General features: G+C 40.5%; 1 protein-coding gene across 3 annotated transcripts in view; it reads left to right on the plus strand.

Annotated features, from left to right (window-relative positions):
- Nucleotides 1–25,147, plus strand: part of LOC127416032 (transcription factor HIVEP2-like) — a 108,163-nt gene that overhangs the window by 79,447 nt on the left and 3,569 nt on the right. For all 3 annotated transcript variants that reach the window (XM_051655111.1, XM_051655110.1, XM_051655112.1), the window contains 5 exons: nt 4,763–9,828; nt 10,390–10,541; nt 16,160–16,335; nt 16,570–16,671; nt 17,019–17,926. In XM_051655111.1, the coding sequence (XP_051511071.1) occupies nt 5,044–9,828; nt 10,390–10,541; nt 16,160–16,335; nt 16,570–16,671; nt 17,019–17,926 (6,123 nt within the window). In that variant the 5' untranslated portion in view covers nt 4,763–5,043. The remainder of the gene's footprint in view (nt 1–4,762; nt 9,829–10,389; nt 10,542–16,159; nt 16,336–16,569; nt 16,672–17,018; nt 17,927–25,147) is intronic.

The following is a 25,147-nucleotide window of genomic DNA, read 5'->3' on the forward strand; positions in this document are numbered from 1 at the left end:
GCCAGAGCATATTACAGTGTCTGACATCATTTTTGCAAGTTCACACACCTCTTTAACATTATCTCTAGTGATCTCTGACTGGCGAAGCCGGACATCGTTAGTGCCAAAATGAATAACAATTTTAGAAAATCTACGTTTACCATTAGCCAGCACTTTTAAATTTGATCTGATGTCAGACGCCCGAGCCCCCGAAATGCATTTAACATTAGTGGCTGGAGTCTCTATTTCCACATTCCTTACAATAGAGTCTCCTTTAACAAGGGCACTTTCAACATTATTTTCAGTGGGTGCATCACTGAGTGGGGAGAATCGATTGGAAACCCTAACAGGAACGGGAGAGTGGTGTCGCTTTGCTGAGCGAGTATGTCGCCAAGACGTCACCCAAACACCCTGCTGCGGGGGCTCTACAGCCGGAAACCAAAGTGTGTGTGTTGCTTGCTGTTCTACCCGCGTCTGAAAAAGTATCTACAGGCTTCTCTTTCTCACTGACCTCCACTAGCGTTCAGATACGTGTCTCCAACTCATTAACCTTCTCCATCAGCCTGACTAATTCCTTACATTTACCACATGTAAATCCCTCACTGCTGATGGAAGAAGCTATAGTAAACGTGGCATGCAATGCAGGAAGCAATAACATGAGCAGATGCCATGACTTACCTCAATTGTTTGTTGTTGTTATTGTTATGGTTGTTCTTGAGTGGCGAGGGTTTGAGATCGATGTGAATCCCTCACACAATTGTTTGTTGTTGTTGTGGAGGTTCCTGATCAGCATATGTATGTTTGAGGTTTATGCAATAATCCATGTAAAACACAGAGAAAATGCATACAGTCAAAATGCGAGATGTAGACAAGCGGAAAAAAAGAAAAGAAAACGGTGTGCGTGGTAATATACACGTCAGTTTAAACAGTAGAAAAGTGGGAAAAAACAACAAAGCATGCTGTAAAATGGCAAAGGATATAACGATGAACGTAGAGGAATAAGCAATGCTAAGCAGGCTAGCAAGCTACAAACAAGCAGACTCATGAAGCGTGCCGGCAGAAACCGGAACAGGAAAATCACAGTGTTAAAGGGATAGTTCACCCAAAAAAGAAAATTCTCTTATCATTTACACACCCTCATGATATCCCAGGTGTGTATGACTTTCTTTTTCAGCAGAACACATTTGAAGAAAAATAGAAAAATATCTTAGCTCAGTAGGTCCTTAAAATACAATTAGATGGTGATCAGACTTTTGAAGCTCCAAAAAAACAGACAGTCAGCATAACATCATCCATACGACTCCAGTGGTTAAATTATTGTCTTCTAAAGTGGCATGATCGATTTGGTGCGATAAAGATACATTTTAAGTACTTTTTAACTGTAAACCATCGCTTCTGGCAAGCAGCAGAATATGCGTTCACAAGAGCGCTGAATTCACATGGTCTCTCGTGTGACGTATTCGCGTTTGCATGTTACGGACGTAATCTCACGTTCTTCTCTCGGTTGAGACATCCAGGATAAGCAGACAAACTCACTATTGTGAGTAAACAAACTGATACAAATACAGATCTAAATCAAAACCAACGAAGCTTCTGTACAGCGTTTCTCCTCCTCAGTTGTAAACAGTGCTGCTTTTCCGGGTGTGTCGCATGTGCGTCACTGTCTCAAACATCAATGCGATAACGTCACACACGCATACTGTTCCTGACAGGAAGCAATGGTTTATATATAAAAAGTACTTAAATATTATTTTTTCCCCTTTTCTCCCCAATTTGGCATGCCCAATTCCCAATGCACTCTAAGTCCTCATGGTGGCGTAGTGACTGGCCTCAATCCAGGTGGTGGAGGACAAATCTCATTTGCCTCTGCGTCTGAGACAGTCAATCCGTGCATCTTATCACATGGCTTGTTGAGCGCGTTACCGTGTAGACCTAGCATGCGTGGAGGCTCACGCTATTCTCCGCGGCATCCACGCACAACTCACCATGCACCCCACCAAGAGCGAGAACCACATTATAACAACCACGAGGAGGTTAACCCAATGTGACTCTACCCACCCTAGCAACTGGGCCAATCGATTGCTTAGGAAGCCTGACTGGAGCCACTCAGCATGCCCTGGATTCGAACTTGGGATTCCAGGTGTAGTAGTCAGCGTCTTTTCTTGCTGAGCTACCTAGGCCCCCAGAAGTACTTAAATATTTATATTGTGTCGTGTGACACAATATAGTGATCGTTCCGCTTTAGAAGACATTTATTTAACCGCTGGAGTCCTATGGATGACATTTATGCTGACTGTCTGTTCTTTTTGGAGCTTCAAAAGTCTGATCACCATCCACTTGCATCCAGGACTTACTGAGCTAAGATGTTTGTCTATTTTTCTTCAGATGTGTTCTGCTGAAAAAAGAAAGTCATAAACACCTGGGATATCATGACGGTGAGCATTTTTGGGTGAACTAACCCTTTCAAGAGCATGACTAGCAATATTTCAAGAACACACTTTGGCAAAAGACCTTTTTTTCCAGGTCTGCTTCTATTTTATTTTCTGCTTAATATTTCATTTATGTATTTATTTGCAGTCTTGCAGTGTCCTACAGTGAACTTTGAGGAGATTAGGCATCTCCACTGCATAATATGATGCACTTAAAAAAGACAGGGAGTCTCCCTTCAAGAGAAAAGGATATCCAAATGGCTTAGAATGCGACATAATGCCTCTCCAAATCCTTTTAGTACTGCCACACCATGTAGCATTCATTGACAAACAGACTCTGAGAAGACAGCTGCTAATCCTCTCCCTGGAATCTGACAGCAGAACTGTAAAATGCATAATCCTTGCATTAGATTAAGTGGTGTATTTTTATTCATAAGCAAGTGCCCTCGTAAAGGGTTTAATGTTTTTTTTTTATTATAGTGGTACTGTGCATTAGTGTGGAGGGCTTGCTGTGGCCCTTGGTAAGAACCTCCCACACTTGGTATGGTGAAATAGGGCAGGGAGATGAATGGGACTGCAGACAGCATTGTACTGATCTCAACCATGCAATGACCATAATAATGCTTTTTTAACCATACAGTACATGTACCACATACAGTGGGGTGGATGAAGAATATGTTTTGAGCTATGTGTTTATGTGCTTGTGTGTGTATGTAAAAGAACAGTAAATACTGTAGGTTCACAGGATAACAATGCCAGTGACCAGAGGGACCCCATCTCACATTGTTTTAACCTTTTTTTGGTTTATGTAATTTGCCATTCTATGCCAAATTCTGATGGATGTACTGTAAATGGAGACACTGCTCTCCTTAGGATGACTGTTCTAATCCTATTGACAGGGTGTGTGTGTGTTCAACACGTGCTCTCAAATTGTAAGCACATGCTCTTTTACTTTTTGTCTCTTAAAAATTTTATTTAAAGTGTTTTTTAACCTTCCTTAAAAATGTATTTTGCAATTTATTCAGTAGATATCTCTCAACTCAAAACCTTTACAAAAAATCATCTCATGAAACATGTACAAAAAGGGGAAAAGCATGAGCAAAATTTGACATTTTTTATCATTGGTATATTCAAACTTAGCACATCATGTCGGGTTATGAGACATGTGCTGCACGTACATAATATAAGTAGTCCTACCAATTGACACATTTCTACTGTTGCAAGGTAGCCTATATACTGCCCAGGTAGATACTGTATGTACATGTTGCCCAGCCCCTACTGTCTTATCAAGAAGAAATTGTACCATGATTGTAAATACAGCTTCTCTATTTAGAAAGTACCCTGAAACTTTATGTGCCTTTCTGTGCCTTTACATCCTAAAAGCCTTACTTAGTTACATAATTTGGCAGAAATGTTGTTGTGCTTGTTGCTGTAGGACAAAGCTGCTATACATTCAAAATTACAATTTAGGACTTTAACTCACAGTTTGTCTTGATTTGTGAACACATACTTTCCTGTGTCAGGCATAGAAGAATATGAAAACAAAAAAGTTCATGTTTCAAGTGTTATAAATACCAGTGGTTTTTCTGCCCTGCTATTTTTAGTGCTGGCATCGCCTTCCAGACAGTAGCGTCACACAATTTCCTCACTCATACTCAGGCAGTGCTGTCTGTTGCAATCAGAACAAGTCTGAGATTAAGATTATTCTGCATCTTCCATTTACAAATATATCCATTCTCTATTTATTGCTTTGAGAACATACTGTACCTTGAGAATGTATTTTGGTCTATAACTCTCCCACATTTGTCCATGTTCACAGTTTTAATCTTTTTTAAAGCAGAGAAAATATACAAAATCCTAAGAAAGTAAATGCTTTTGCCCTTTAAACACCCCCCCACACACACTACATGGAATGTAATTTGCATTCCGTGGGCTATTTTTAAATGTTTGTTTCTTTTTATGAAATGAGTGGGCAAGGTTGTTAATGATGACTCATTAGTAGAGGGATGTGGTAGCTCCTCTGCATCAGTTCATTGAAAAGTTTTGACACACTTGCTAGGCAAGAAGTACACAGCTGGTGTATATGTGCAGCTGCCTAGATATAAAAAGGAAAGAAATAGGTTAAGAAAGCAAGCTGTAATTGAGGTATGATGAGCAACAATGTCACATGATCAACTGTCATATGTTTTTTAGACAGCTGAGTATTTTCCTCAGCCTTTTTAGACATAATCTTTCTAAAGTTAGTGAGTGTTAAACAAGTATTTTATTCTTCAATAAATATAGAAAAGTATTCTTTGTTTGAAAGGCAATGTTCAAACTGTAACCAATATATTGTATTTTTTTCTCCCTTATAGACGTTGAAGAATAGGAGGACGGTAAACAGCAGAGTAACAAGTTTGGATAAAAAAAGTGAATGGACTGTAATATGCTGAATTGTTGAGTGATGGAAGGATATTGGCCTGATTGTCAAAGAAGGACATATTTTACACATTAAGGAGGAGCAACACTTAAAAAATGGAAGTAGAAGGACCTTTTGTTTAGTAGTCACTTTAGTAACTCATCTGGCATGACATCTTACATAATTTCAGTTAAGTAACACCATCTTAAGAAACCCCATTGAAGTACTAAGAAAAAAATGGAGCCACATGGCACAACAGTTGGCCAAAAATGCACCAAGGAGCAACGGGAAAAGAACCTCTTACAAAGAAAATGGGTCTCTGAGCCCTCTGCTGGAACAAAAAGAAGTACTTTTGCAGATCCAGATGTTAAAAGACACTCACATCGTGAGCAAAGTCTTACAAGTGGGACAGGCCTTGCTAGTTCAGCTCAAAAGTTTAGCTCTGGAAAGCTACTGTCATCTCCACAGTCATCGCAAGAAAGTCAGTTTCAACAGGTCTACCCTCTGCCTTACTCTTACCGGTTGCCACATTCATACCCACAGGAGCCTTTCCTAGGTGGTACAAAGCCACAGCCTGGTTTAGAGAGCCATGCCTGGTCATTTTCTGGTCAACTACCATCTCTTCCACCAGAAGATATGTTTCCTGTACACTCCCACTCACATGGAGTCTTTCCCCGTCAGAAATCTCCAGCTGCTTTTGGACAGTTTCCCCAATCTGGACCTGAGCAGCCAGATGAAAGTCATAAGAAGGAACAAAAACCCAAGAAGCCAGGAAAGTACATATGTCACTACTGTGGCAGGGCATGTGCTAAACCCAGTGTGCTTAAAAAACACATCCGGTCCCACACAGGGGAGCGTCCCTATCCTTGTGTTCCCTGTGGCTTCTCATTCAAAACCAAGAGCAATTTGTATAAACATAGAAAATCTCATGCCCATGCTATAAAAGCAGGACTAGTTCCATTCTCTGAGCTAGCAACTCGCACAGACACTGATCAAGCATCTTCAGTTGGAGAAGCAGAGGCACACTCTGATGGTGAACAAAGCACTGACACTGATGAAGAAACTGCAGAAGGTGCAATGTTCCCTGAAAAACATAGCCCACAAATTTCATTTGAGTCTGACAAGAGACCAATGGAAAGGGGACCAGCATATGGAGATCCAGCAGAGGAACTGTCTGTGGCATCTATGAAAGTGCCTATATTAATTGTTCCAAAACAAGGGGTACCGTCAACAGCCACAGAGTGTCCCCAGTTCACAGAAATTAAAGGTTCATTTATTGGTGGACAGATGGACAGAGGAGATGAGTCACATACAGTTAAACAGAGACTTGCCTTAAGACTCACTGAGAAAAAGGACCAGGATTCAGAGCAGTCTCAAAATCTCTTGAGCCCCCACAGCAAAGGCAGCACTGATTCTGGTTACTTTTCCCGCTCCGAGAGTGCTGAACAGCAGATAAGTCCACCTAACACCAATGCAAAATCATATGAAGAGATAATGTTTGGAAGAACTTGGTACCACAGAACCAACTCCAGAAGTAGACAATCAGTCACAGTTAAGATGGCAACTATTGGCAATCAAGACACTAATATCAATATCAGCAAGTCTAGTGCCATGCAGGAGTCGGCTATGGGAAAGATATCAGAGGGCCGTGTATTTTATCAAAGTGATTATGCAGAATCACAGTTAATTGCTGGCTGTGACCCAAAGCAGTATCATTCTGGCTCTTGCCAAACCAATGCAGGTCTTCTGGAAGCACCCTCTGATTCAGGGCCACTTATAAGGAGCAACTCAATGCCAACACCTTCCCCTACCAACCTCAATGTCCCACCAAGTCTAAGAGGGAGTCACTCATTTGACGAGATGATGACCCAAAATGATGTTTTTTACACAGCAGGTCTGAAGAGGTTACAGAGGCAGGGTGCTTTTGAACACTCTACCCAAGAAGGGCATGGAGAATCAGAGAACTATGGAAAGATCACAGTCCCGAACTCAAGTTTAAAAATGGGGGAGAGAGGTCCTGTGATGCCAGAATTCAAAGGTGGTACAAAAGAGTTTGCCACAAGAAAACGACGCCTGAAAAAGAGTGTTGGTGAAGAGGAAGATTGCCATGGACAAGATGATGGCAGTCAGGGTGGTTCTATTGAAATCGCAGGGGATTATGAATTAAGACAAGGAAGTCAAGATTCTTCAAAGGCTGCTCCTGCTAATAAGGGATCTATGTTTAGAGCATATAGCCCCTCAGACAGTTTTGACAGAGGCCCATGTATGACTCCAGAAGATGTGGTACTGGTTCAAGATTCAGACACAAAGACTGCTGGTAATGTAATATCTGTCATTCAACATACTAATTCGCTTAGCCGGCCAAACTCATTTGAGAAGACTGAATCAATTGAACATCCATTTTATCAGCCAGATAAACCTGCTGGCCATTATTCTGAGCAATCAGACACAGAAAACATTGATGAGGTGCATATCCCCGATTCTCATCATAGATCAGAAAGCATGGAACATCAGCAGCAGGGTGACAATGAACATGGATCTTTCTCTTCTAACTTTTTGTATCATATGCCCCACAAACTTGTACGACAACCCAACATTCAAGTGCCTGAAATTAGAGTTACAGAAGAGCCTGACAAACCAGAAAAAGAACCTGAGGTACAAGTGAAAGAACCAGAGAAGCATGTTGAAGAATTTCAGTGGCCACAAAGGAGTGAAACATTGTCCCAGCTTCCTGCAGAGAAGCTGCCCCCAAAGAAGAAACGCCTGCGTCTTGCAGATATGGAGCACTCTTCTGGGGAGTCAAGCTTTGAGTCGACTTGCACTAGCCTTTCAAGAAGCCCTAGTCAAGAAAGTAACTTATCTCATAGCTCAAGTTTCTCAATGTCATTTGACAGGGAGGAAAGCATAAAATCCCCAACTAAGCAAGACGACTTTGGTAAGCAGTCTGAGTTCTTAACTGTTCCAGGTAGTAGCCATTCTTTGTCTATACCAGGCCATCATCAAAGAGAAATGCGACGCTCCTCATCAGAGCAGGCACCCTGTGCTTTGCCCACTGAAGTACCAGAAATCCGTAGTAAATCATTTGACTATGGAAGTCTTTCAACTGGTTCAAGACAAGGAGAAGTATATGCAAGTGCTTCAGCTATGAAGGAGCGTAGACGGGGCTACCTTGTTAGACAGGCATCCCTCAGTGTCTATCCTGAAGTAGTGGTTCAAGAGCCAAACTCAGAGTTAAATATCAAACAAGAGCATTCTGACCACAATTCCCAAGCTGCTTTAATTGGTACATCCTATTCTGTAACCAGTGACTTAGCAAGACTCAGAAGAGGTACACAGCCAGTTCTTGGATCACATCACTTGCTGCAACAGAGCATCAGCGAGGACAGCCTATCAGAGGATAATTTCCAGAAAACTCCTCGTTTGCCTGCACAGCTTTCATCTGATAGTGAACATTCAATGCATGAGCACATGAGCCATGACATAATTCAGCATTCTTCACTGCAAAGCAACCTGACATCCTCACCCTTCTTGCCATTTCAATCTATGCTCTGGCATCCTGAATCAACACAAAGACACAAGCACCCTCTGGCTTTCCAGACACATCAGTTACAGAAACTACATATCAAACAGCCAAATCTACAGCCCATGTTACAGAAACCACACAAACCTCCTTATCAGATTAAGGTGCAAACAGACTCAAAAATAGATGGGGCAAGTCATAACTATACATATCCCTTAAGAACCTCCCCACAGCAGCTTGGGGTCTTGTCATCCAAAGTGCTTTCTACAAACTTCTTACAACAAGTTCAGCCTGTCTTTGCCACTCAAAATGCAGGTCCACAGCCAGCACTCCCTGAAATGCTGGTCCCAGTCAGGATCCAGACAAATGTGCCATCTTATGGAAGTGTTATGTATACAAGTGTTTCACAAATCCTCGTTACTCATGCTCAGAGTACAACGTCTATCAGAGTTATATGCACAGACAATGCTTCTACTGCTTCACTAACAGGCACTGCATCAAAGCACCAAGTAGGGATTAATTTATCCAAAATCTTGGGACATTCAGGAGGGTCCTTACATTTACCAGTATGGAAAGTTCCTGAATATTTACATGGGACTCTTAATACTGGAATTCCTCTGTCTTTGACATCAGGAACTATCTCTACTACAGATGCCTCCTCTAGTATCGGGGGGAGTAAGAGAATGTTGTCACCAGCCAGCAGTCTTGAGCTCTTTATTGAAACCAAACAACAAAAACGGGTCAAGGAAGAAAAGATGTATGGCCAGATAGTGGAAGAGCTTAGTGCAGTTGAGCTGAGCAATTCCAATGCACCAAAAGATGATGACAAGTCCCCTAAACCTGAATTTTCAAAGAGAGGATGCTCTGTAGATGAACAAGAGAGAATGTCCTCGTCTCCGCCTACTGATTTTTTATCCTCTAAACCTCTTGGGTATACTCCTCATTTACCTGATGTGCCACCAAAAGACAGCTTCATCCCACCTTTGCAAATAATTACAAATGTGACTAATAGAGCAGATTCCCCAGAAGAGCTTGATGTAGATGAGTCAACCCCAGAGGCAAGCTCAAGCCCACTGTCAGTGATCTCAAGTGACACACAAGAAGAATCCAATCAGACTAAGTTCCCTGTAAACATGCTGACACAACTAGCTGCGAATCAGGGTGGTGGAGTTTTGGGTAGCACTCTTGTTCTCACTGACTTGGCAGATGTCCATCAGTTTTTTCAATTTCCAAGTCTTTGCACACCAACCAGTGTCAGCTGGTGCTTCCTAAATTATACTAAGCCAAATTACGCACAGACAACTCCTTTAACCTCTGTGTATGGTTCTTGGTGTGTCAGCTCTTATAACCCCAACCCACTCAACCTCAGCACCAAGGCGACCCTGGCACTTCTTCGCTCCAAACAGAGGAAGAATACAGAGATGTATACAATGGCTTCTATGCATCAACCTGGCACTGGAAAACTTGTTTCGTCCCTGTGGTGGAAACAGAAGTTTGAGCAGGTAGTAGCTCTTAAAAATATACAAGAATAGTTTACAACCTTACATTCAAAAGAAAAATATTAACAAAAATAACCAAATACATTCCATTACATCAATTTACTGTATGTTCATATAGTCAATCCAGGACATCTGCAGAATGTATAATAATTTTAGATGATATAGAAAGATATTGCACGTTTTTACAACTTGTAAAATTGTATTTACAACTTGAAAACTTGCACTATAATGCACTATACTTTATACTGAACCCACCCATGTTAGTTCAGCCCAACTAAACCAAAATTCAAAGATCTTTAAAATATCACAGACTAACTCTATAAACTGTTTTTGAGTGTAAACAATAATCGCAGAGATATCAGGTGTACATTTCCACAGATTTTCCCATCCCTACTTCTCACACAGAATGGAAAACAGACTATTATACACTGCCTGTGCATTTTTACATTTCTCACATTAAGGTTAAAAATGAGTGACAATGACAAGACAATCCACAGACCAACTTGTTTTATGCTCACATTTTTAGAGTTCATAATTCAGTCTGTCTTCTATTTATATTTCCAGTTGAAGCCAGCGCTTATACAGCTGGATGTTGGAAAGTTTGGGAAGAAAATCAAGGGAATCTGTTCAAGAGACAGGGGAAAAGAAGACCATGGAGAGAAAGAAGCTTCTTCAAAGCAGGCTGAACCCACCCGCATCAAAATCTTTGAAGGAGGGTATGTGAAGATGTGTGCTTATTTTTTAACATCTAACTGAATGCTTTTGATACAAGATGGCTCCTTCCTTTGAAGTCCAATTAAATTGTAATACTACTGTGAAACAAATATTAGGAGTTGAGGAATCCAACATCTATCAACCTACAAATAAATGTAATGATGCCTTAATGAGTTTTCCTCAAGCAGTTAGAATGTGTATGAGTAAATTAAATATTGATTATACCAGGGGTTTTCAGCCATTTTCAGGGCAAGGACCCCTTGGTGGGTAGAGAGATGTTGCAGGGACCCCTGTTACATATTATATCAAATTGAGTATTGCGTATGGTACCATACTAATGCATGTACATACTTTATGATGTTAACATTGCAAAGCCATTAAAACTTTCTTATTTTAATGGTTGTACAGTAGGGGTGAACAACCATTGATATGAAGTGACATTTTTAATTTTCCTTGTTAATCACTGTGCCACACCCCCTCCAACAAGATAATAATAATCTCCGGTAACTATTTACTCCCGACTATTTATGCGACCCTCTATTGCAGTGCTGCTAAATTCAGCAGCTTGTGATGAGCAATGGTCACACGAATGGTTCATCTGCGCTGTGTGCTTCTGTTGACACAGTTTCATCACACTTTATATTTGGCATGACTACAAGGAAGGATTAATGCAAGAGGAAGATTTGGCATGCAGATGTGAGGGACCTTTCACAAAAATTTTTTTAAAATACATTCTCATCTCTATTGCTCGCATGCGAGTAAGGGATTATTACGAGGGCCAATAGTGAATCAAACCATTCATTGCAGACCATCTGCGGTACCACCTGTAGAAGACCCTTGGATTAGACAGTGTTTTCGTGCAAGAATGCGCTGTCTAAGCGTAAGTGGGTTTGGCGAGATTGCGCACACAAAATGCTAATGGGCTAGGTCAAGTGCAGGTTTTTCTCTGGTTATTGCACCATCTGCGTCCTATTATATAGTCCATTTTCTTTCAAGCACCAGTGAAATAAACATAAGATGTTGGTAGTGTAAGTGGACTGTATGCAATGAATTACAAGAATAGAAATATGGACTTACTCTCTTTTGTGCATTAACTGCGTCTTTGTTGAATGTCAGGCATATTTCTATGACAATGACATGCTCCTTTTATACGCATGGAAAATGTGGTTCTCGTAAGGATTTGGATTTAGTTCAGTTCAATTATAGAGAATGTACAGTAAGTATTATTTATAATTTTCATCTACTGACACACAAATCATGGCTAGTATTATCAGTGATTGTATCGGAATGCACTTCACTTCTAAAATAAAATTAAACCAAAATTATTTCTAAATACAATTACTCCACACTAAATGAATATATTATCAAAATAATGAAATGGTCAAAAAAATCATACCAAATTCAAACATTTTACTCTCTCCAACTTCTTCCACCTGCCCCTTTTGCAATGACTCAAAAAGACAACAGGTGGAAAATACCAATACAAATTAGAACATGAGTACAATTTTAAATATAAAAATACATTTAAAAATAAGAATTGAAAAATAAACCATGACCTCTAGATAGTTTAACACAAATCTCATAAAACTTTGTTTCTTAAAACGACTACAACTGTGATTGTCAGGGACATAATTTGATGTTCCACTATATTTTCAGAGTTTGGAAATGAACTTTATTACCACCTGCTGGTGGAATCTCCAAACTGCAAATGTAGGAACTCAATTTAGACTTTGCGCTGAAAACAGACGTGGTTTTGAAACCTGCGCAATTTCTCAGGAAAATAGAAAATTGCACTTTACATTTTGCTTCATTAACATACAGTACACCCACAGTTTGCACACATACACCCATAAATAGCACAATACGCCCACTTGCACTTTGTGCTAGCACGAAAATTGTGCTTAGAATTAGCGCTCTCATGAAAATTAGATAAGACGCACGGTGGTTGCACATAGCTCTGTGCTTTGTGTGCTCACAAAAATAGAGCCCAATATTTTTTATGCAGTTTGTATAACTTGAGTGCACCACAAATGATATTTTCCTGTGTAGCAGAAAAGCCTTAAATGGATACAGCTGTAAAAAAAATTCTGTTAAAAACAGCTGAGCTAGGAAAAATGCCCCTATTAAAGAATCATACCTTCCAAATGTACACTGGTGGCCAAAAGTTTGGAATAATGTACAGATTTTGCTGTTTCGGAAGGAAATTGGTACTTTAATTCACCAAAGTGGCATTCAACTGATTACAAAGTATAGTCAGGACATTACTGATGTAAAAAGCAGCACCATCACTATTTGAAAAAAGTCATTTTTGTTCAACTCTAGACAGGCCCCATTTCCAGCAGCCATCAATCCAACACCTTATCCTTGAGTAATCATGCTAAATTGCTAATTTGGTACTAGAAAATCACTTTCCATTTTATCAAACACAGTTGAAAGCTATTTGGTTTGTTAAATGAAGCTTAACATTGTCTTTGTGTTTGTTTTTGAGTTACCACAGTATGCAATAGACTGGTATGTCTTAAGGTCAATATTAGGTAGAAAATGGAAAAAAAGAAACAGCTTTCTCTAGAAACCCGTCAGTCAATCATTGTTTTGAGGATTGAAGGCTATACAATGATTAAAACTGCCAAAAAAATTACGATTTCATACAAAGGTGTACAATAACCAGAAACAGAAACCATGGATTAATAGCGATGTTCGTGCAGCACTTAATGCATGGACCTCCGCTTTTAATTCCGGGAACGCGGAGGAGCACAAACAAGCCAGTTGTGCCCTCCGCAAAACTATCAGAGCAGCCAAACGCCAGTACAGGAACAAGATTGAAGGACAGTTCAACACCACCGACTATAGAAACATGTGGCAGGGAATTAATATCATCATGGACTACAAAGGGAATAAAAACTCTGCCATGAACACCGCTGCCTCTCTCCCAGATGAGCTAAATACTTTTTATGCTCGTTTTGAGGGAAATAACACCACCCTCGCGGAGAGAGCTCTCGCGGCCGTAGCTACAGAGGTTAGTTCACTCTCCGTCTCTGTAGCAAATGTAAGCCGATCCTTCCGACGGGTGAATATCCATAAAGCCGCGGGTCCAGAGCATGCGTGAACCAACTTTCAACCTTCAACCTTTCCCTCTCCTTGTCTGTGGTCCCCACATACTTCAAAACGTCCATCATTGTGCCTGTACCAAATCAATCCAAAATCACTTGCTTAAATGACTGGCGTCCTGTTGCTCTGACCCCCATCATCAGCAAATGCTTTGAGAGGCTAATCCGAGATTACATCTGCTCTGTGCTGCCTGCCTCACTGGACCCATTGCAGTTTGCTTACCGCAACAACCGCTCCACTGATGATGACATTGCATCTACACTACACACTGATCTCTCCCACCTGGAAAAAAGGAACACTTATGTGAGAATGCTGTTTGTAGACTACAGCTCAGCATTCAACACCATAGTGCCCTCCAAGCTTTATGTGAAACTCCGGGCTCTGGGCTTAAACAGCTCACTGTGCAGCTGGATCCTGGACTTCCTGTCAAACTGACGCCGGGTGGTTAGAATGGGCAGCAACATCTCCTCATCACTGACCCTCAACACTGGAGCCCCGCAGGGCTGTGTGCTCAGCCCACTCTTGTATTTCTTGTACACACATGACTGTTTGGCAACACACAACTCCAATGCCATAAATAAGTTTGCTGATGATATGACGGTGGTAGGTCTGATCACTGACAATGATGAAACAGAGAGGAGGTGCACACTCTGACACACTGGTGTCAGGAGCACAACCTCTCCCTCAATGTCAGCAAGACCATGAACTTGTGGTGGACTCCAGGAGAAAAGACAGAGAACACAGCCCCATCACCATCAATGGAGCACTGGTGGAGAGAGTCAGCAGCTTCAAGTTCCTCTGCGTTCACATCACAGAGGAACTCACATGGTCCATCCACACTGAGGCCGTTGTGAAGAAGGCTCATCAGTGCCTTTTCTTCCTGAGATGGCTGAGGAAGTTTGGAATGAACCACCACATCCTCACACGGTTCTACACCAGCATTGTAGAGAGCATCCTGACTGGCTGCATCACTGCCTGGTATGGCAATAGCACCACCCACAACCGCAAAGCCCTGCAAAGGGTGGTGCGAACTGCCAGACACATCATCGGAGGTGAGCTTCCCTCCCTCCAGGACATATATACCAAGCGGTGTGTGAAAAAAGCTCAGAGGATCATCAGAGACTCCAGCCACCCAAGCTATGGGCTGCTCTCACTGCTACCATCAGGCAGGCGGTATCGCAGCATCAGGACCAGCACCAGCCGACTCCATGACCGCTTCTTCCCCCAAGCAGTCAGACTTTTGAACTCTTGATCTCACATGATCAATATACATCAGCACTTCACTTTATTAATCTTATTAATCTTATTATCTCACACTGGACTGTCATAAATTATATTCTCTCTTAACAACACACTGGCAACTGACTATCAACCGACAGCCTGAATGTCAATACAGTACAATACAACCTACTGTATATTTTATATATACTTTATATACTATTTTTATTGTATGTGTATTCAATATTATGTGTATATGTATACTATATTGTGTGTATTGTATACTGTACATTGTATATTATTATTGTGTTGTGTAATTATGTGTATATTAGATATGTAAATTGTGTTGTGTAAATCTGATGTTTATTGTAAACTGGTATATGTCTCATCACTGTCATGACTGCTATGTTGCTTGGAACTGCACCCAAGACTTTATACCACTGTTGCACTTGTGTATATGGTTGTGTGACAATAAAAGTGATTTGATCTGATTTGAATACAGTCTTCAAAGACAAAGGACAACTGGCTCTAACAAGGACAGAAAGAGATGTGGAAGGCCAGATGTACAACTAAACAAGATAATAAGTACATTGGAGTCTCTAGTTTGAGAAATAGACACCTCACATGTCTTCAGCTGACAGCTTTATTGAATTCTACCTGCTCAACACCAGTTTCATGTACAACAGTAAAGAGAAGACTCAGGGGTGCAGGCCTTATGGGAAGAATTGCAAAGAAAAAGCCACTTTTGAAACAGAAAATCAAAAAGAAAAGGTTAGAGTGGGCAAAGAAACACAGACATTGGACAATAGATAATTGGAAAAGAGTCTTATGGGTCTTAACCCCATGAGCTTTTATGGGATCAGCTAGACTGTAAGGTATGTTAGAAGTGTCCGACAAGACAGCCACATCTATGGCAAGTGCTACAGGAAGCGTGGGGTGAAATGTCACTGAGTATCTGGACAAACTGAATGCCAAGGATCTGTAAAGCTGTCATTGCTGTATGTGGAAGATTTCTTGATGAGAAATCTTTGAAGTATTTAATTATTTTTTTCAAATTGTAATAGTAATTTTTCTCGTTATTAATGTCCTGACTATACATTGTGATCAGTTGAATGCCACTTTGGTGAATAAAAGTACCAGTTTCTTTCCATAAGAGCAAAATCTGTACATTATTCCAAACTTTTGGCTGCCAGTGTATAATGTGAGCTTTTTGATGTATTAAATTTTAATCAACATTCACTGATATACTTGATACCCTCCAATAATGTTAAGTATTGCCTTGTTTTCATGTCAGGTACAAATCCAATGAGGACTATGTTTATGTGCGTGGTCGAGGCCGGGGAAAGTACATCTGTGAGGAGTGTGGGATCCGTTGTAAAAAGCCAAGCATGCTGAAGAAACATATTCGCACACACACAGATGTCAGGCCATATGTCTGCAAGTTCTGCAACTTTGCTTTTAAAACAAAGGGTGGGTTTTCTCTTCCATTTCCAATAAACACACACATGCAGATATCCACATAGCATATTGAAAAAGCAAATTTGACAGCTTGAATAAAAACATGATTAGTAGAACTTTTGTTTGTATGTATCACATTGAACAATGGAAGATCTCTATGCTATATATTTTGGATGAATTGAGGGTTAGACATCTCGTTTCCCGTAACCAATGCAAGCAGTTCAAACCCTTTTAATATGTTTTCAGGAAACCTTACCAAACACATGAAGTCAAAAGCTCACATGAAAAAGTGCTTAGAGCTCGGAGTGTCAGTGACATCTGTGGATGAGGCAGATGCAGAAGAACAAGGTATGATTTAGATTCTTGGCGCATTTTTTTGACAGAAGCAATATATTGCAATAAATGTTGGCATTTAGAAGTAGTACTAGCACAGGACTTTTAGTCTAATTAAAAACATCAGTCTTGCTACGGCCAGTTTTACAACAAATAACCAAATGAAACCCCACAATAAAGACTTTACCATCACATCTGTTGTCAGAGAGAGGCAAAGAAACCCAGTAACCTTTCTGGGTCAAATTAAATTAATACATTTTTGTTTAAAAGAATAAAAGACCAACTGTCCAATTTATTATCAAGACACCTAAAATCAATGTTGATTTAAGTTAGTTAAGAACATTTTTATTTTTTTTCCCCAGACACCACTGAGGAAGTCCACAGATCATCGGAAAAGATTGGGATGTCAGAGATAATGGCAGAGCACCAATTCTCTGATGCTGATGACTCAGAGGGAGCTGAGGAGGATGGTGATGAAGTTGATGAAGATGAAGATGATGATGATGAGTATGACGGTGATTCAACACCGAAGACACAGTCTCGAAGCACAAGCCCACAGCCATGTGCCATCCCATCACTCTCAATCACTGCAGTTGCTGCTTCACAAGAATCCACCCCAGAGCCTCTTGGCCCTCCCTGTAAGCAGCCTCTTTCCACTTATTTCACTAGCTTGCCCAGTATTCAGATCACCCAACTGATGGCACCCAGTGAGAAAGCTGGAGATGCCCAAATGGCAGAATACCGGAAACTCCTTCAAGGGGCTCTGGGTGAAGATCATAAAAACAGACTGGATGAAGACCTTGCTCTCTCTCCAGAACACAGCTCATCCTCTGACTTTTCCCCCTCCCATTTGTCTTCACCTGGCTGTGATTCCTCCCCTCTCAGAGAAAGTTCACCTTCCTCAAGGAGGTACCTTTCCCCTCGTAGGGACCTCTCCCCACGTGGTCGTTTGTCACCGAGGCGAGAAGTGTCTCCCCTTAGGCATATCTCCCCTAGGCGGGATATTTATAGAAGGGATCTTTCACCAAGGAGGGACCTTTCTCCAAGGGGGCATCTCTCCCCTATCTCCCAGACAGGACGGCCAACTTCCCCAGGAAGGGATCTCTCAGGCAGACTCTCTCCCAGAAGCCGCCACAGGGGGATGATCAGACCTGTGTCCCCCAGGAGGGGTCTCCCTTATCAAAGTGGCTCATGGGCACCCAGCCCTAGTCCACATGCAGAGTTGATGTCATTAAGCCAAAAGACCAAAAGCCATCTAGAATTAGAGATGGTAAGTTATTATCTTTGCCTTATAAGCTATTCAAACATGATAGCTTCAGTCATTTTTAAAATGTTTTTCACATTTCTAAAACTCTTCTACAAATAATAATAATAGTAATTAGTGGAATCCACCATGTAAAGGAAGCTATTATAAAGAAGTAGAACAAATGAACTTAGTGATTTTTGTGTTCTTAATTGTAAAATCTTTACAAAGTTCCGGGTTTTGCTCTGGAGCAAGGGTTTATGGGTATTCCCCACAACCTCAGTTCTGTACTCATTTGAGTTAGTAGTACTTTAAATCTTAAATTTATAGATTTTTAAGCCAAAGGATTTCAAGGAACTCACAATTATTCTTTTAAGTTAATCTCACGCTGTCTTCACCGAAAAGTGGCGCAAGTGGCGCGTTGGCCTCAAGCCGTAGCGTCCTGTTAACGGACGTGCCCAGTATAGACGGGGTGTAATAATTAATATTTTATGTTGTACACTTTAATGCAAATTAAGTAAAGCTAAAAAATTTATATGTCTGTTTCTGTGTATAAGCCATTTATTTTCATAAGTTTTGGTTGATGAGGCAACAAATATTTTTTTTTCAGTGTAGATCGACAAAAACTAACAAATCTACTTAAATTTTGCAAACTTATAAAAGCATGTCCAAAAATTTCAGAAACTGACAAATAAATAAATAATTAATTAAAATATAGCTGCAAGCAGCAATTAACAGAGTTCAAGCCTTTGAGGTCCTTTAAGTACATATGTAACAGACATTAAGTATTAATTAGACAGTCTGTTAGCACCTAAAATAATGATAAAGTGTCTTAATTTTCAGTAACATCAGGTTAGGAAGCATAGAGACATTTAGAGTATTTTTTACATTCCTGACTGTTACAGTGCCACCAAGAGGCTTAGGTGGGCTTTTTTCTTGTGTCCTCAGACTGACCTCCTACATAAGTATTTTAAATTTGGTGATGATATCTCTTTCCGTTCAAGAATTTTGACCTTTTATGAAAAAGTGACCACACCCACTTCATACTTTTTGGCAAACTGTTGCAACGGTGCATGGAAAGTTCAAAATTTTTGGATAATTATTAATAATGGGACTCCAGAGAATCTTTCTGCACTGGTTTGGTTCCAATCAGGCAAATGGCCTAGGACTAGTTTGAAAAAGTAGGGTTTTTTTTTTTTAATAATTGCAAATATTTCATGAACGATTTGATTCACACCAATGTTTGTTGATGCAAAGTTGTTCAGAATGAGGAGTTCTATAATATGGTATGAATAACATATTTCTTTGTGAAACACAGTGGTATATACAACGATTTATAAGCAAGTCAAACGCGATAGTGCCTCCTAGTGGACAATTTTTTTCACATTTTGCACAGACCTCTTGGGCCAAGAGACAAATAGGCCTACCAGGTTTCATTCCGATCGGCCTTATTTAACCCTATATAAAAGCTGCTGAAAGCTGATTGGTCAATGGCGGCCATGTTTTTCAAGATATGCGGCTGTCCTCTTATGGCACCTTGGACAAAGACACTGCATTCAACATTTCAAGTTGATCAGAACAACAGTTCCATAGTAGAGCCATTTAGACGTTTTTAATTATTATAGCGCCACCAAAAGGCAGAGGCATGCAGTTCTGATCGGGCAAATGGCCTAGGATTAGTACGTTTTGTTTTTTGTTTTGTTTTTTCAAACAATCCAAAATGATGTTTTTTTTCACTATAGCGCCACCTATGGGCCGATCGGGCTGATTCCATATGTATGGCTAGCCAGCCGGAGTACTACCATCTCTGAAAGATTCAAGTCTCTAGGCCTTACGGTTTGGTCTGCACGATCAGTTTTATGGCAGAATAATAATAATAATAATAATAATCCTTACAAAAAACAATAAGGTTTCTAGCCCTTTGGGCTTGAACCCCTAATTACAATCATTGGTCCAATTAAATGTATTAGCCAAATACATTTAAACTTGTGTTTTTCACAATTCCTGACATTTAATCGTAGAAAACATTCCCTGTCTTAGGTCAGTTAGGATCACTACTTTATTTTAAGAATGTGAAATGTCAGAATAATAGTAGAGAGAATGATTTATTTCAGCTTTTATTTCTTTGATCACATTCCCAGTGGGTCAGAAGTTTACATACACTTTGTTGGTATTTGGTAGCATTGCCTTTAAATTATTTAACTTAGGTCAAATGTTTTAGGTAGCCTTCCACAAGCTTCTCACAATAAGTTGCTGGAATTTTGGCCCATTCCTCCAGACAGAACTGGTGTAACTGAGTCAGGTTTGTAGGCCTCCTTGTTCACACACGCTTTTTGAGTTCTGCCCACAAATATTCTTTCAGATTGAGGTCAGGGCTTTGTGATGGCCACTCCAATACCTTGACTTTGTTGTCCTTAAGCCATTTTGCCACAGCTTTGGAGGTATGCTTGGGGTCATTGTCCATTTGGAAGACCCATTTGCGACTGAGCTTTAACTTCCTGGCTGATGTCTTAAGATGTTGCTTCAATATATACACATAATTTTCCTTTCTTATGATGCCATCTATTTTGTGAAGTGCACCAGTTCCTCCTACAGCAAAGCACCCCCACAACATGATGCTGCCACCCCCATGCTTCACAGTTGGGATGGTGTTCTTTGGCTTGCATGTCTCACCCTTTTTCCTCCAAACATAACAATGGTCATTGTTATATTTAACAAACAGTTAAATATTTGTTTCATTAGACATTTCTCCAAAAAGTAAGATCTTTGTCCCCATGTGCACTTGCAAACTGTAATCTGGCTTTTTTATGACTGTTTTGGAGCAGTGGAATCTTCCTTGCTGAGCAGCCTTTCAGGTTATGTTGATATAGGTCTCTTTTTACTGTGGATATAGATACTTGTCTACCTGTTTCCTCCAGAATCTTCACAAGGTCCTTTGCTGTTGTTCTGGGATTGATTTGCACTTTTCACCCCAAACTACTTTCATCTCTAGGAGACAGAATGCGTCTCCTTCCTGAGCGGTATGATGGCTGCATGGTCCCATGGTGTTTATACTTGCATACTATTGTTTGTACAGATGAACATGGTACCTTCAGGCATTTGGAAATTGCTCCCAAGGATGAACCAGACTTGTGGAGGTCCACAAATTTTTTTTTCTGAGGTCTTGGCTGATTTCTATTGATTTTCCCATTATGTCAAGCAAAGTGGCACTGAGTTTGACGGTAGGCCTTAAAATACATCCACATGTACACCTCCAATTCAGCACACTTCCTATCAGAAGCTAATTGTCTAAAGGCTTGACATCATTTTCTGGAATTTTCCAAGCTGCTTAAAGGCACAGTTAACTTAGTGTATGTAAACTTCTGACCCACTGGAATTGTGATATAGTCAACTAAAAGTGAATAAAATGTTGGAAAAATTATTAATGTCATGCACAAAGTAGATGTCCTAAACGACTTGCCAAAACTATAGTTTGCTAATATTAAGTAAGTGTATGTAAACTTCTGACTTCAGCTGTGTGTAACAAGGTAATGGAACTTTATAAAGATGGAAAAGGATATAAAAAGATATCCAAAGCCTTGAAAATGCCAGTCAGTACTGTTCAATCGCTTATTAAGAAGTGGAAAATTCAGGGATCTCTTGATACCAAGCCAAGGTCAGGTAGACCAAGAAAGATTTCAGCCACAACTGCCAGCAGAATTGTTCGGTATACAAAGAAAAACCCACAGGAAACCTCAGGAGAAATATAGGCTGCTCTGGAAAAAGACGGTGTGGTTGTTTCAAGGAGCACAATACGACGATACTTGAACAAAAATGAGCTTTGGATATATTTTTATATCCTTTTCCATCTTTATAAAGTTCCATTACCTTGTTACGCAGGTCTTTTGACAGTTCTTTTCTGCTCCCCATGGCTCAGTATCTAGCCTGCTCAGTGCATCCACATGAGAGCTAACAAACTCATTGACTATTTTTACACAGACACTAATTGCAATTTAAAAAGCCAGAGGTGTGAGAAATTAACTTTTATTTGCCATTTAAACCTGTGTGTGTCAACTTGTGTGTCTGTAATAAGGCCAAACATTCAAGGGTATGTAAACTTTTGATCAGGACCATTTGGGTGATTTCTGTTACCATTATGAGTTAAAAAGGAGCCAAACAACTATGTGATAATAAATGGCTTCATATGACCACTATCCTTAAATAAAACACAAGTTTTTTTGCATGATCAGTCATATTTTCAAAATCAATGCCAAAATTTCACAATTTCTGCCAGGGTATGCATACTTTTGAGCACAACTGTGTGTGTGTGTGTGTATATATATATATATATATATATATATATATACACATACATACGTATGTACAAATACAAATCTGTTATAAACAGATGCGAGGGAATGTATGGCAGAAGAGGTAGGGTATGTTTGTTAAATATAAATAGACTAAGCTGTGTATTGCACATAATTATTGCTCAATGGGGCAGTTTTTAACTGTTCATGAGATGGATAGCCTGAGGGAAAAAACTGTTCCTGTGCCTGATGGTTCTGGTGCTCAGTGCTCTGTAGAGCCTGCCAGAAGGCAACAGTTCAAAAAGGTAGTGGGCTGGGTGAAAGGGGTCCAAAATGACTTTTCCAGCCCTTTTCCTAATTCTGGAATTCTACAGTTCTTGAAGGGAGGGCAGGGGCAACCAATAATCCACTCAGCTGTCCAAACTTTCCTTTGTCTTCTGATGTCTGATTTCATAGCTGAACCAAACCAGACAGTTATTGAAGTGCAGAGGACAGACTCAGTGACTGCTGAGTAGAACTGTATCAGCAGTGCCTGTGGCAGGTTGAACTTCCTCAGCTGGTGAAGGAAGTACAACCTCTGTTGGGCCTTTTTCACAATGGAGTCAATGTGGGTCTCCCACTTCAGGTCCTGTGAGATGGTAGTACCCAGGAACCTGAATGACTCCACTGCTGCCACAGTGCTGTTTAGAATGGTAAGTGGGGTCAGTGTTGGGGTGTTCCTCCTAAAGTCCCCTATCATCTCCACTGTTTTGAGCATGTTCAGCTCCAGGTTGTTTTGACTGCACCAGTAAGCCAGCCTTTCAACATCCCTTCTGTATACAGACTCATCATCATCTTGGTTGAGACCGATGACAGCAGAGTTGTCAGCAAACTTCAGGAGTTGACAGAGGGGTCCTTGGCGGTGCAGTCATTGGTATACAGGGAGAAGAGTAGTGTAGGAAGTGAATTTCCCCTGTTTCACTAGCTGCTGCCTGTCTGTCAGAAAGCTGGTGATCCACTGACAGATAGACGTGGGAACAGAGAGTTGGTGTAATTTAGTCCGGAGAATAGCTGGGATGATGGTGTTGAAAGCCGAACTGAAGTCCACAAAAAGAATCCTTTCATATGTCTGGTCTGGTCATAGGTCTGTCCAGATGTTGCAGGATATGATGCAGTCCCATGTTGACTGCATCATCCACAGACCTGTTTGCCCGATAAGCAAATTGAAGGGGATCTAGAAAGGGTCCAGTAATATCCTTCAGGTGGGCCAACACCAGTCTTTAAAATGACTTCATGACCACAGTTGTCAACCAGTTGTTGGTTCCCTACAATGTTGGGGGATGGTGTCTTGAAGTTAGCAAAGTCTTTCAGGCCTCTCCACACTGATGCAGGGTCGTTAGCTGAAAACTTGTTTTTCAGCTTATCAGAATAGCTTCTTTTAGCCACTCTGATTTCCTTATTCAGTGTGTTCCTGGCCTGATTGTATAAGATTTTATCCCCACTTATGTAAGCATCCTCTTTGGCCTGACGAATTTGCCTGAGTTTTGCTGTAAACCATGGTTTGTCATTGTTGTATGTTAAATAAGTCTCAGTAGGAATGCACATGTCCTCACAGAGACTGATATATGATGTTACAGTATCTGTGAGCTTGTCCAGATTGGTGTCTGCAGCCTCAAATACACTCCAATCAGTGCAGTCAAATCAGGCTGCTCTAGGGACAGAGCGATATGCATCCTTTATTGTTGTGTAGCAATGACCCAATGTATTTCTGTCTCTGATGGGGCATGTAATGTGCTGTCTGTATTTTGGCAGTTCACGGGTGAGGTTGGCTCTGTTAAAATCGGCAAGAATAAGTGAGTCCGGGTGTTGTTTATCCATGTCTGTGATCTGATTAGCCAGCTGTTGCAGCACTGCGTTCATGCCCGCATGTGGAGGAATATAAACACTCACCAGAATAAACGAGGAAAACTCCTGCGGTGAGTGGAAAGCCTTACAGTTGATAAAGAGCGCTTCCAAATTAGGACAGCACATCTTCTTTAATGTTGTTACATCTGTACACCAACTTTCATTGATGTAAAAGCATGTTCCACTGCCTCTCAATTTCCCCGTTAACTCCAAAATGCGATCCGCTCTGAACAGCTGAAAACCCGGCAGATGTAATGCGCTGTCCGGGATGGTTTCACTCAGCCAGGTTTCTGTGAAGCACAAGGAAGCAGAGTTTGAAAAGTCCTTGTTTGTATGGTTGAGGAGATGTAGTTTGTCTGTTTTGTTAAGAAGACAGTGGAGATTCGCAAGATGAATACTCTGTAGCGCTGTTCGAAAACCACACAGACGGAGCTTGACCAGTGCGCCGACTCGCTTCCCTCGACTGCGTCTCATAATGCACTTAAACAACACAACTGCGCCTCCGACTAAAATGTCCAGCAAAGCATTAGAATAGTCCGAAACAGGGAAAAGATTGTCTGGTATGTGCTGCTGAATGTTCAGCAGTTCGTCTCTGGTAACTGATTGGAAAAAAATGACTAAACAAAGGACAAACAAAACAAAAACAACAAAAGAATTGGAGAGCTCCACACCGAGGCTGCCATCTGCGGTGCCATCTTGTATTCTATCTTGTAAATGTAAAAAAAAAAAAAAAAAGTTATACACTGTAAAACAAATCCTGTTTTTTTTTACAAAATAAAAAAACTGGCAGCTGTTGTTGCCAGAATAATTATGTAAAAAATACAGTAAAAATGCAAACAACTTTACAGAACAACTTGTACATTTTACAGTTTAAAACTGTTGTTTTTAAGGTATAGTTTACATTGCAGTACCGCCGTTTATATTATTAAATGATAAACTTAATATATTAACCCTCTGAAACTGTAAAAATCTGCTTTTCACTTTATAATGTATTGTTAATTACCGTAGTAATTACTGAAGGGCACATGATGACATGAGGTTCATCAATAGTGGCCCTTCCAGGAGCAATGACCAA

This window comes from Myxocyprinus asiaticus, chromosome 25 (genome assembly GCF_019703515.2).
Source record: "Myxocyprinus asiaticus isolate MX2 ecotype Aquarium Trade chromosome 25, UBuf_Myxa_2, whole genome shotgun sequence".
Taxonomy (NCBI): Eukaryota; Metazoa; Chordata; class Actinopteri; order Cypriniformes; family Catostomidae; genus Myxocyprinus; species Myxocyprinus asiaticus.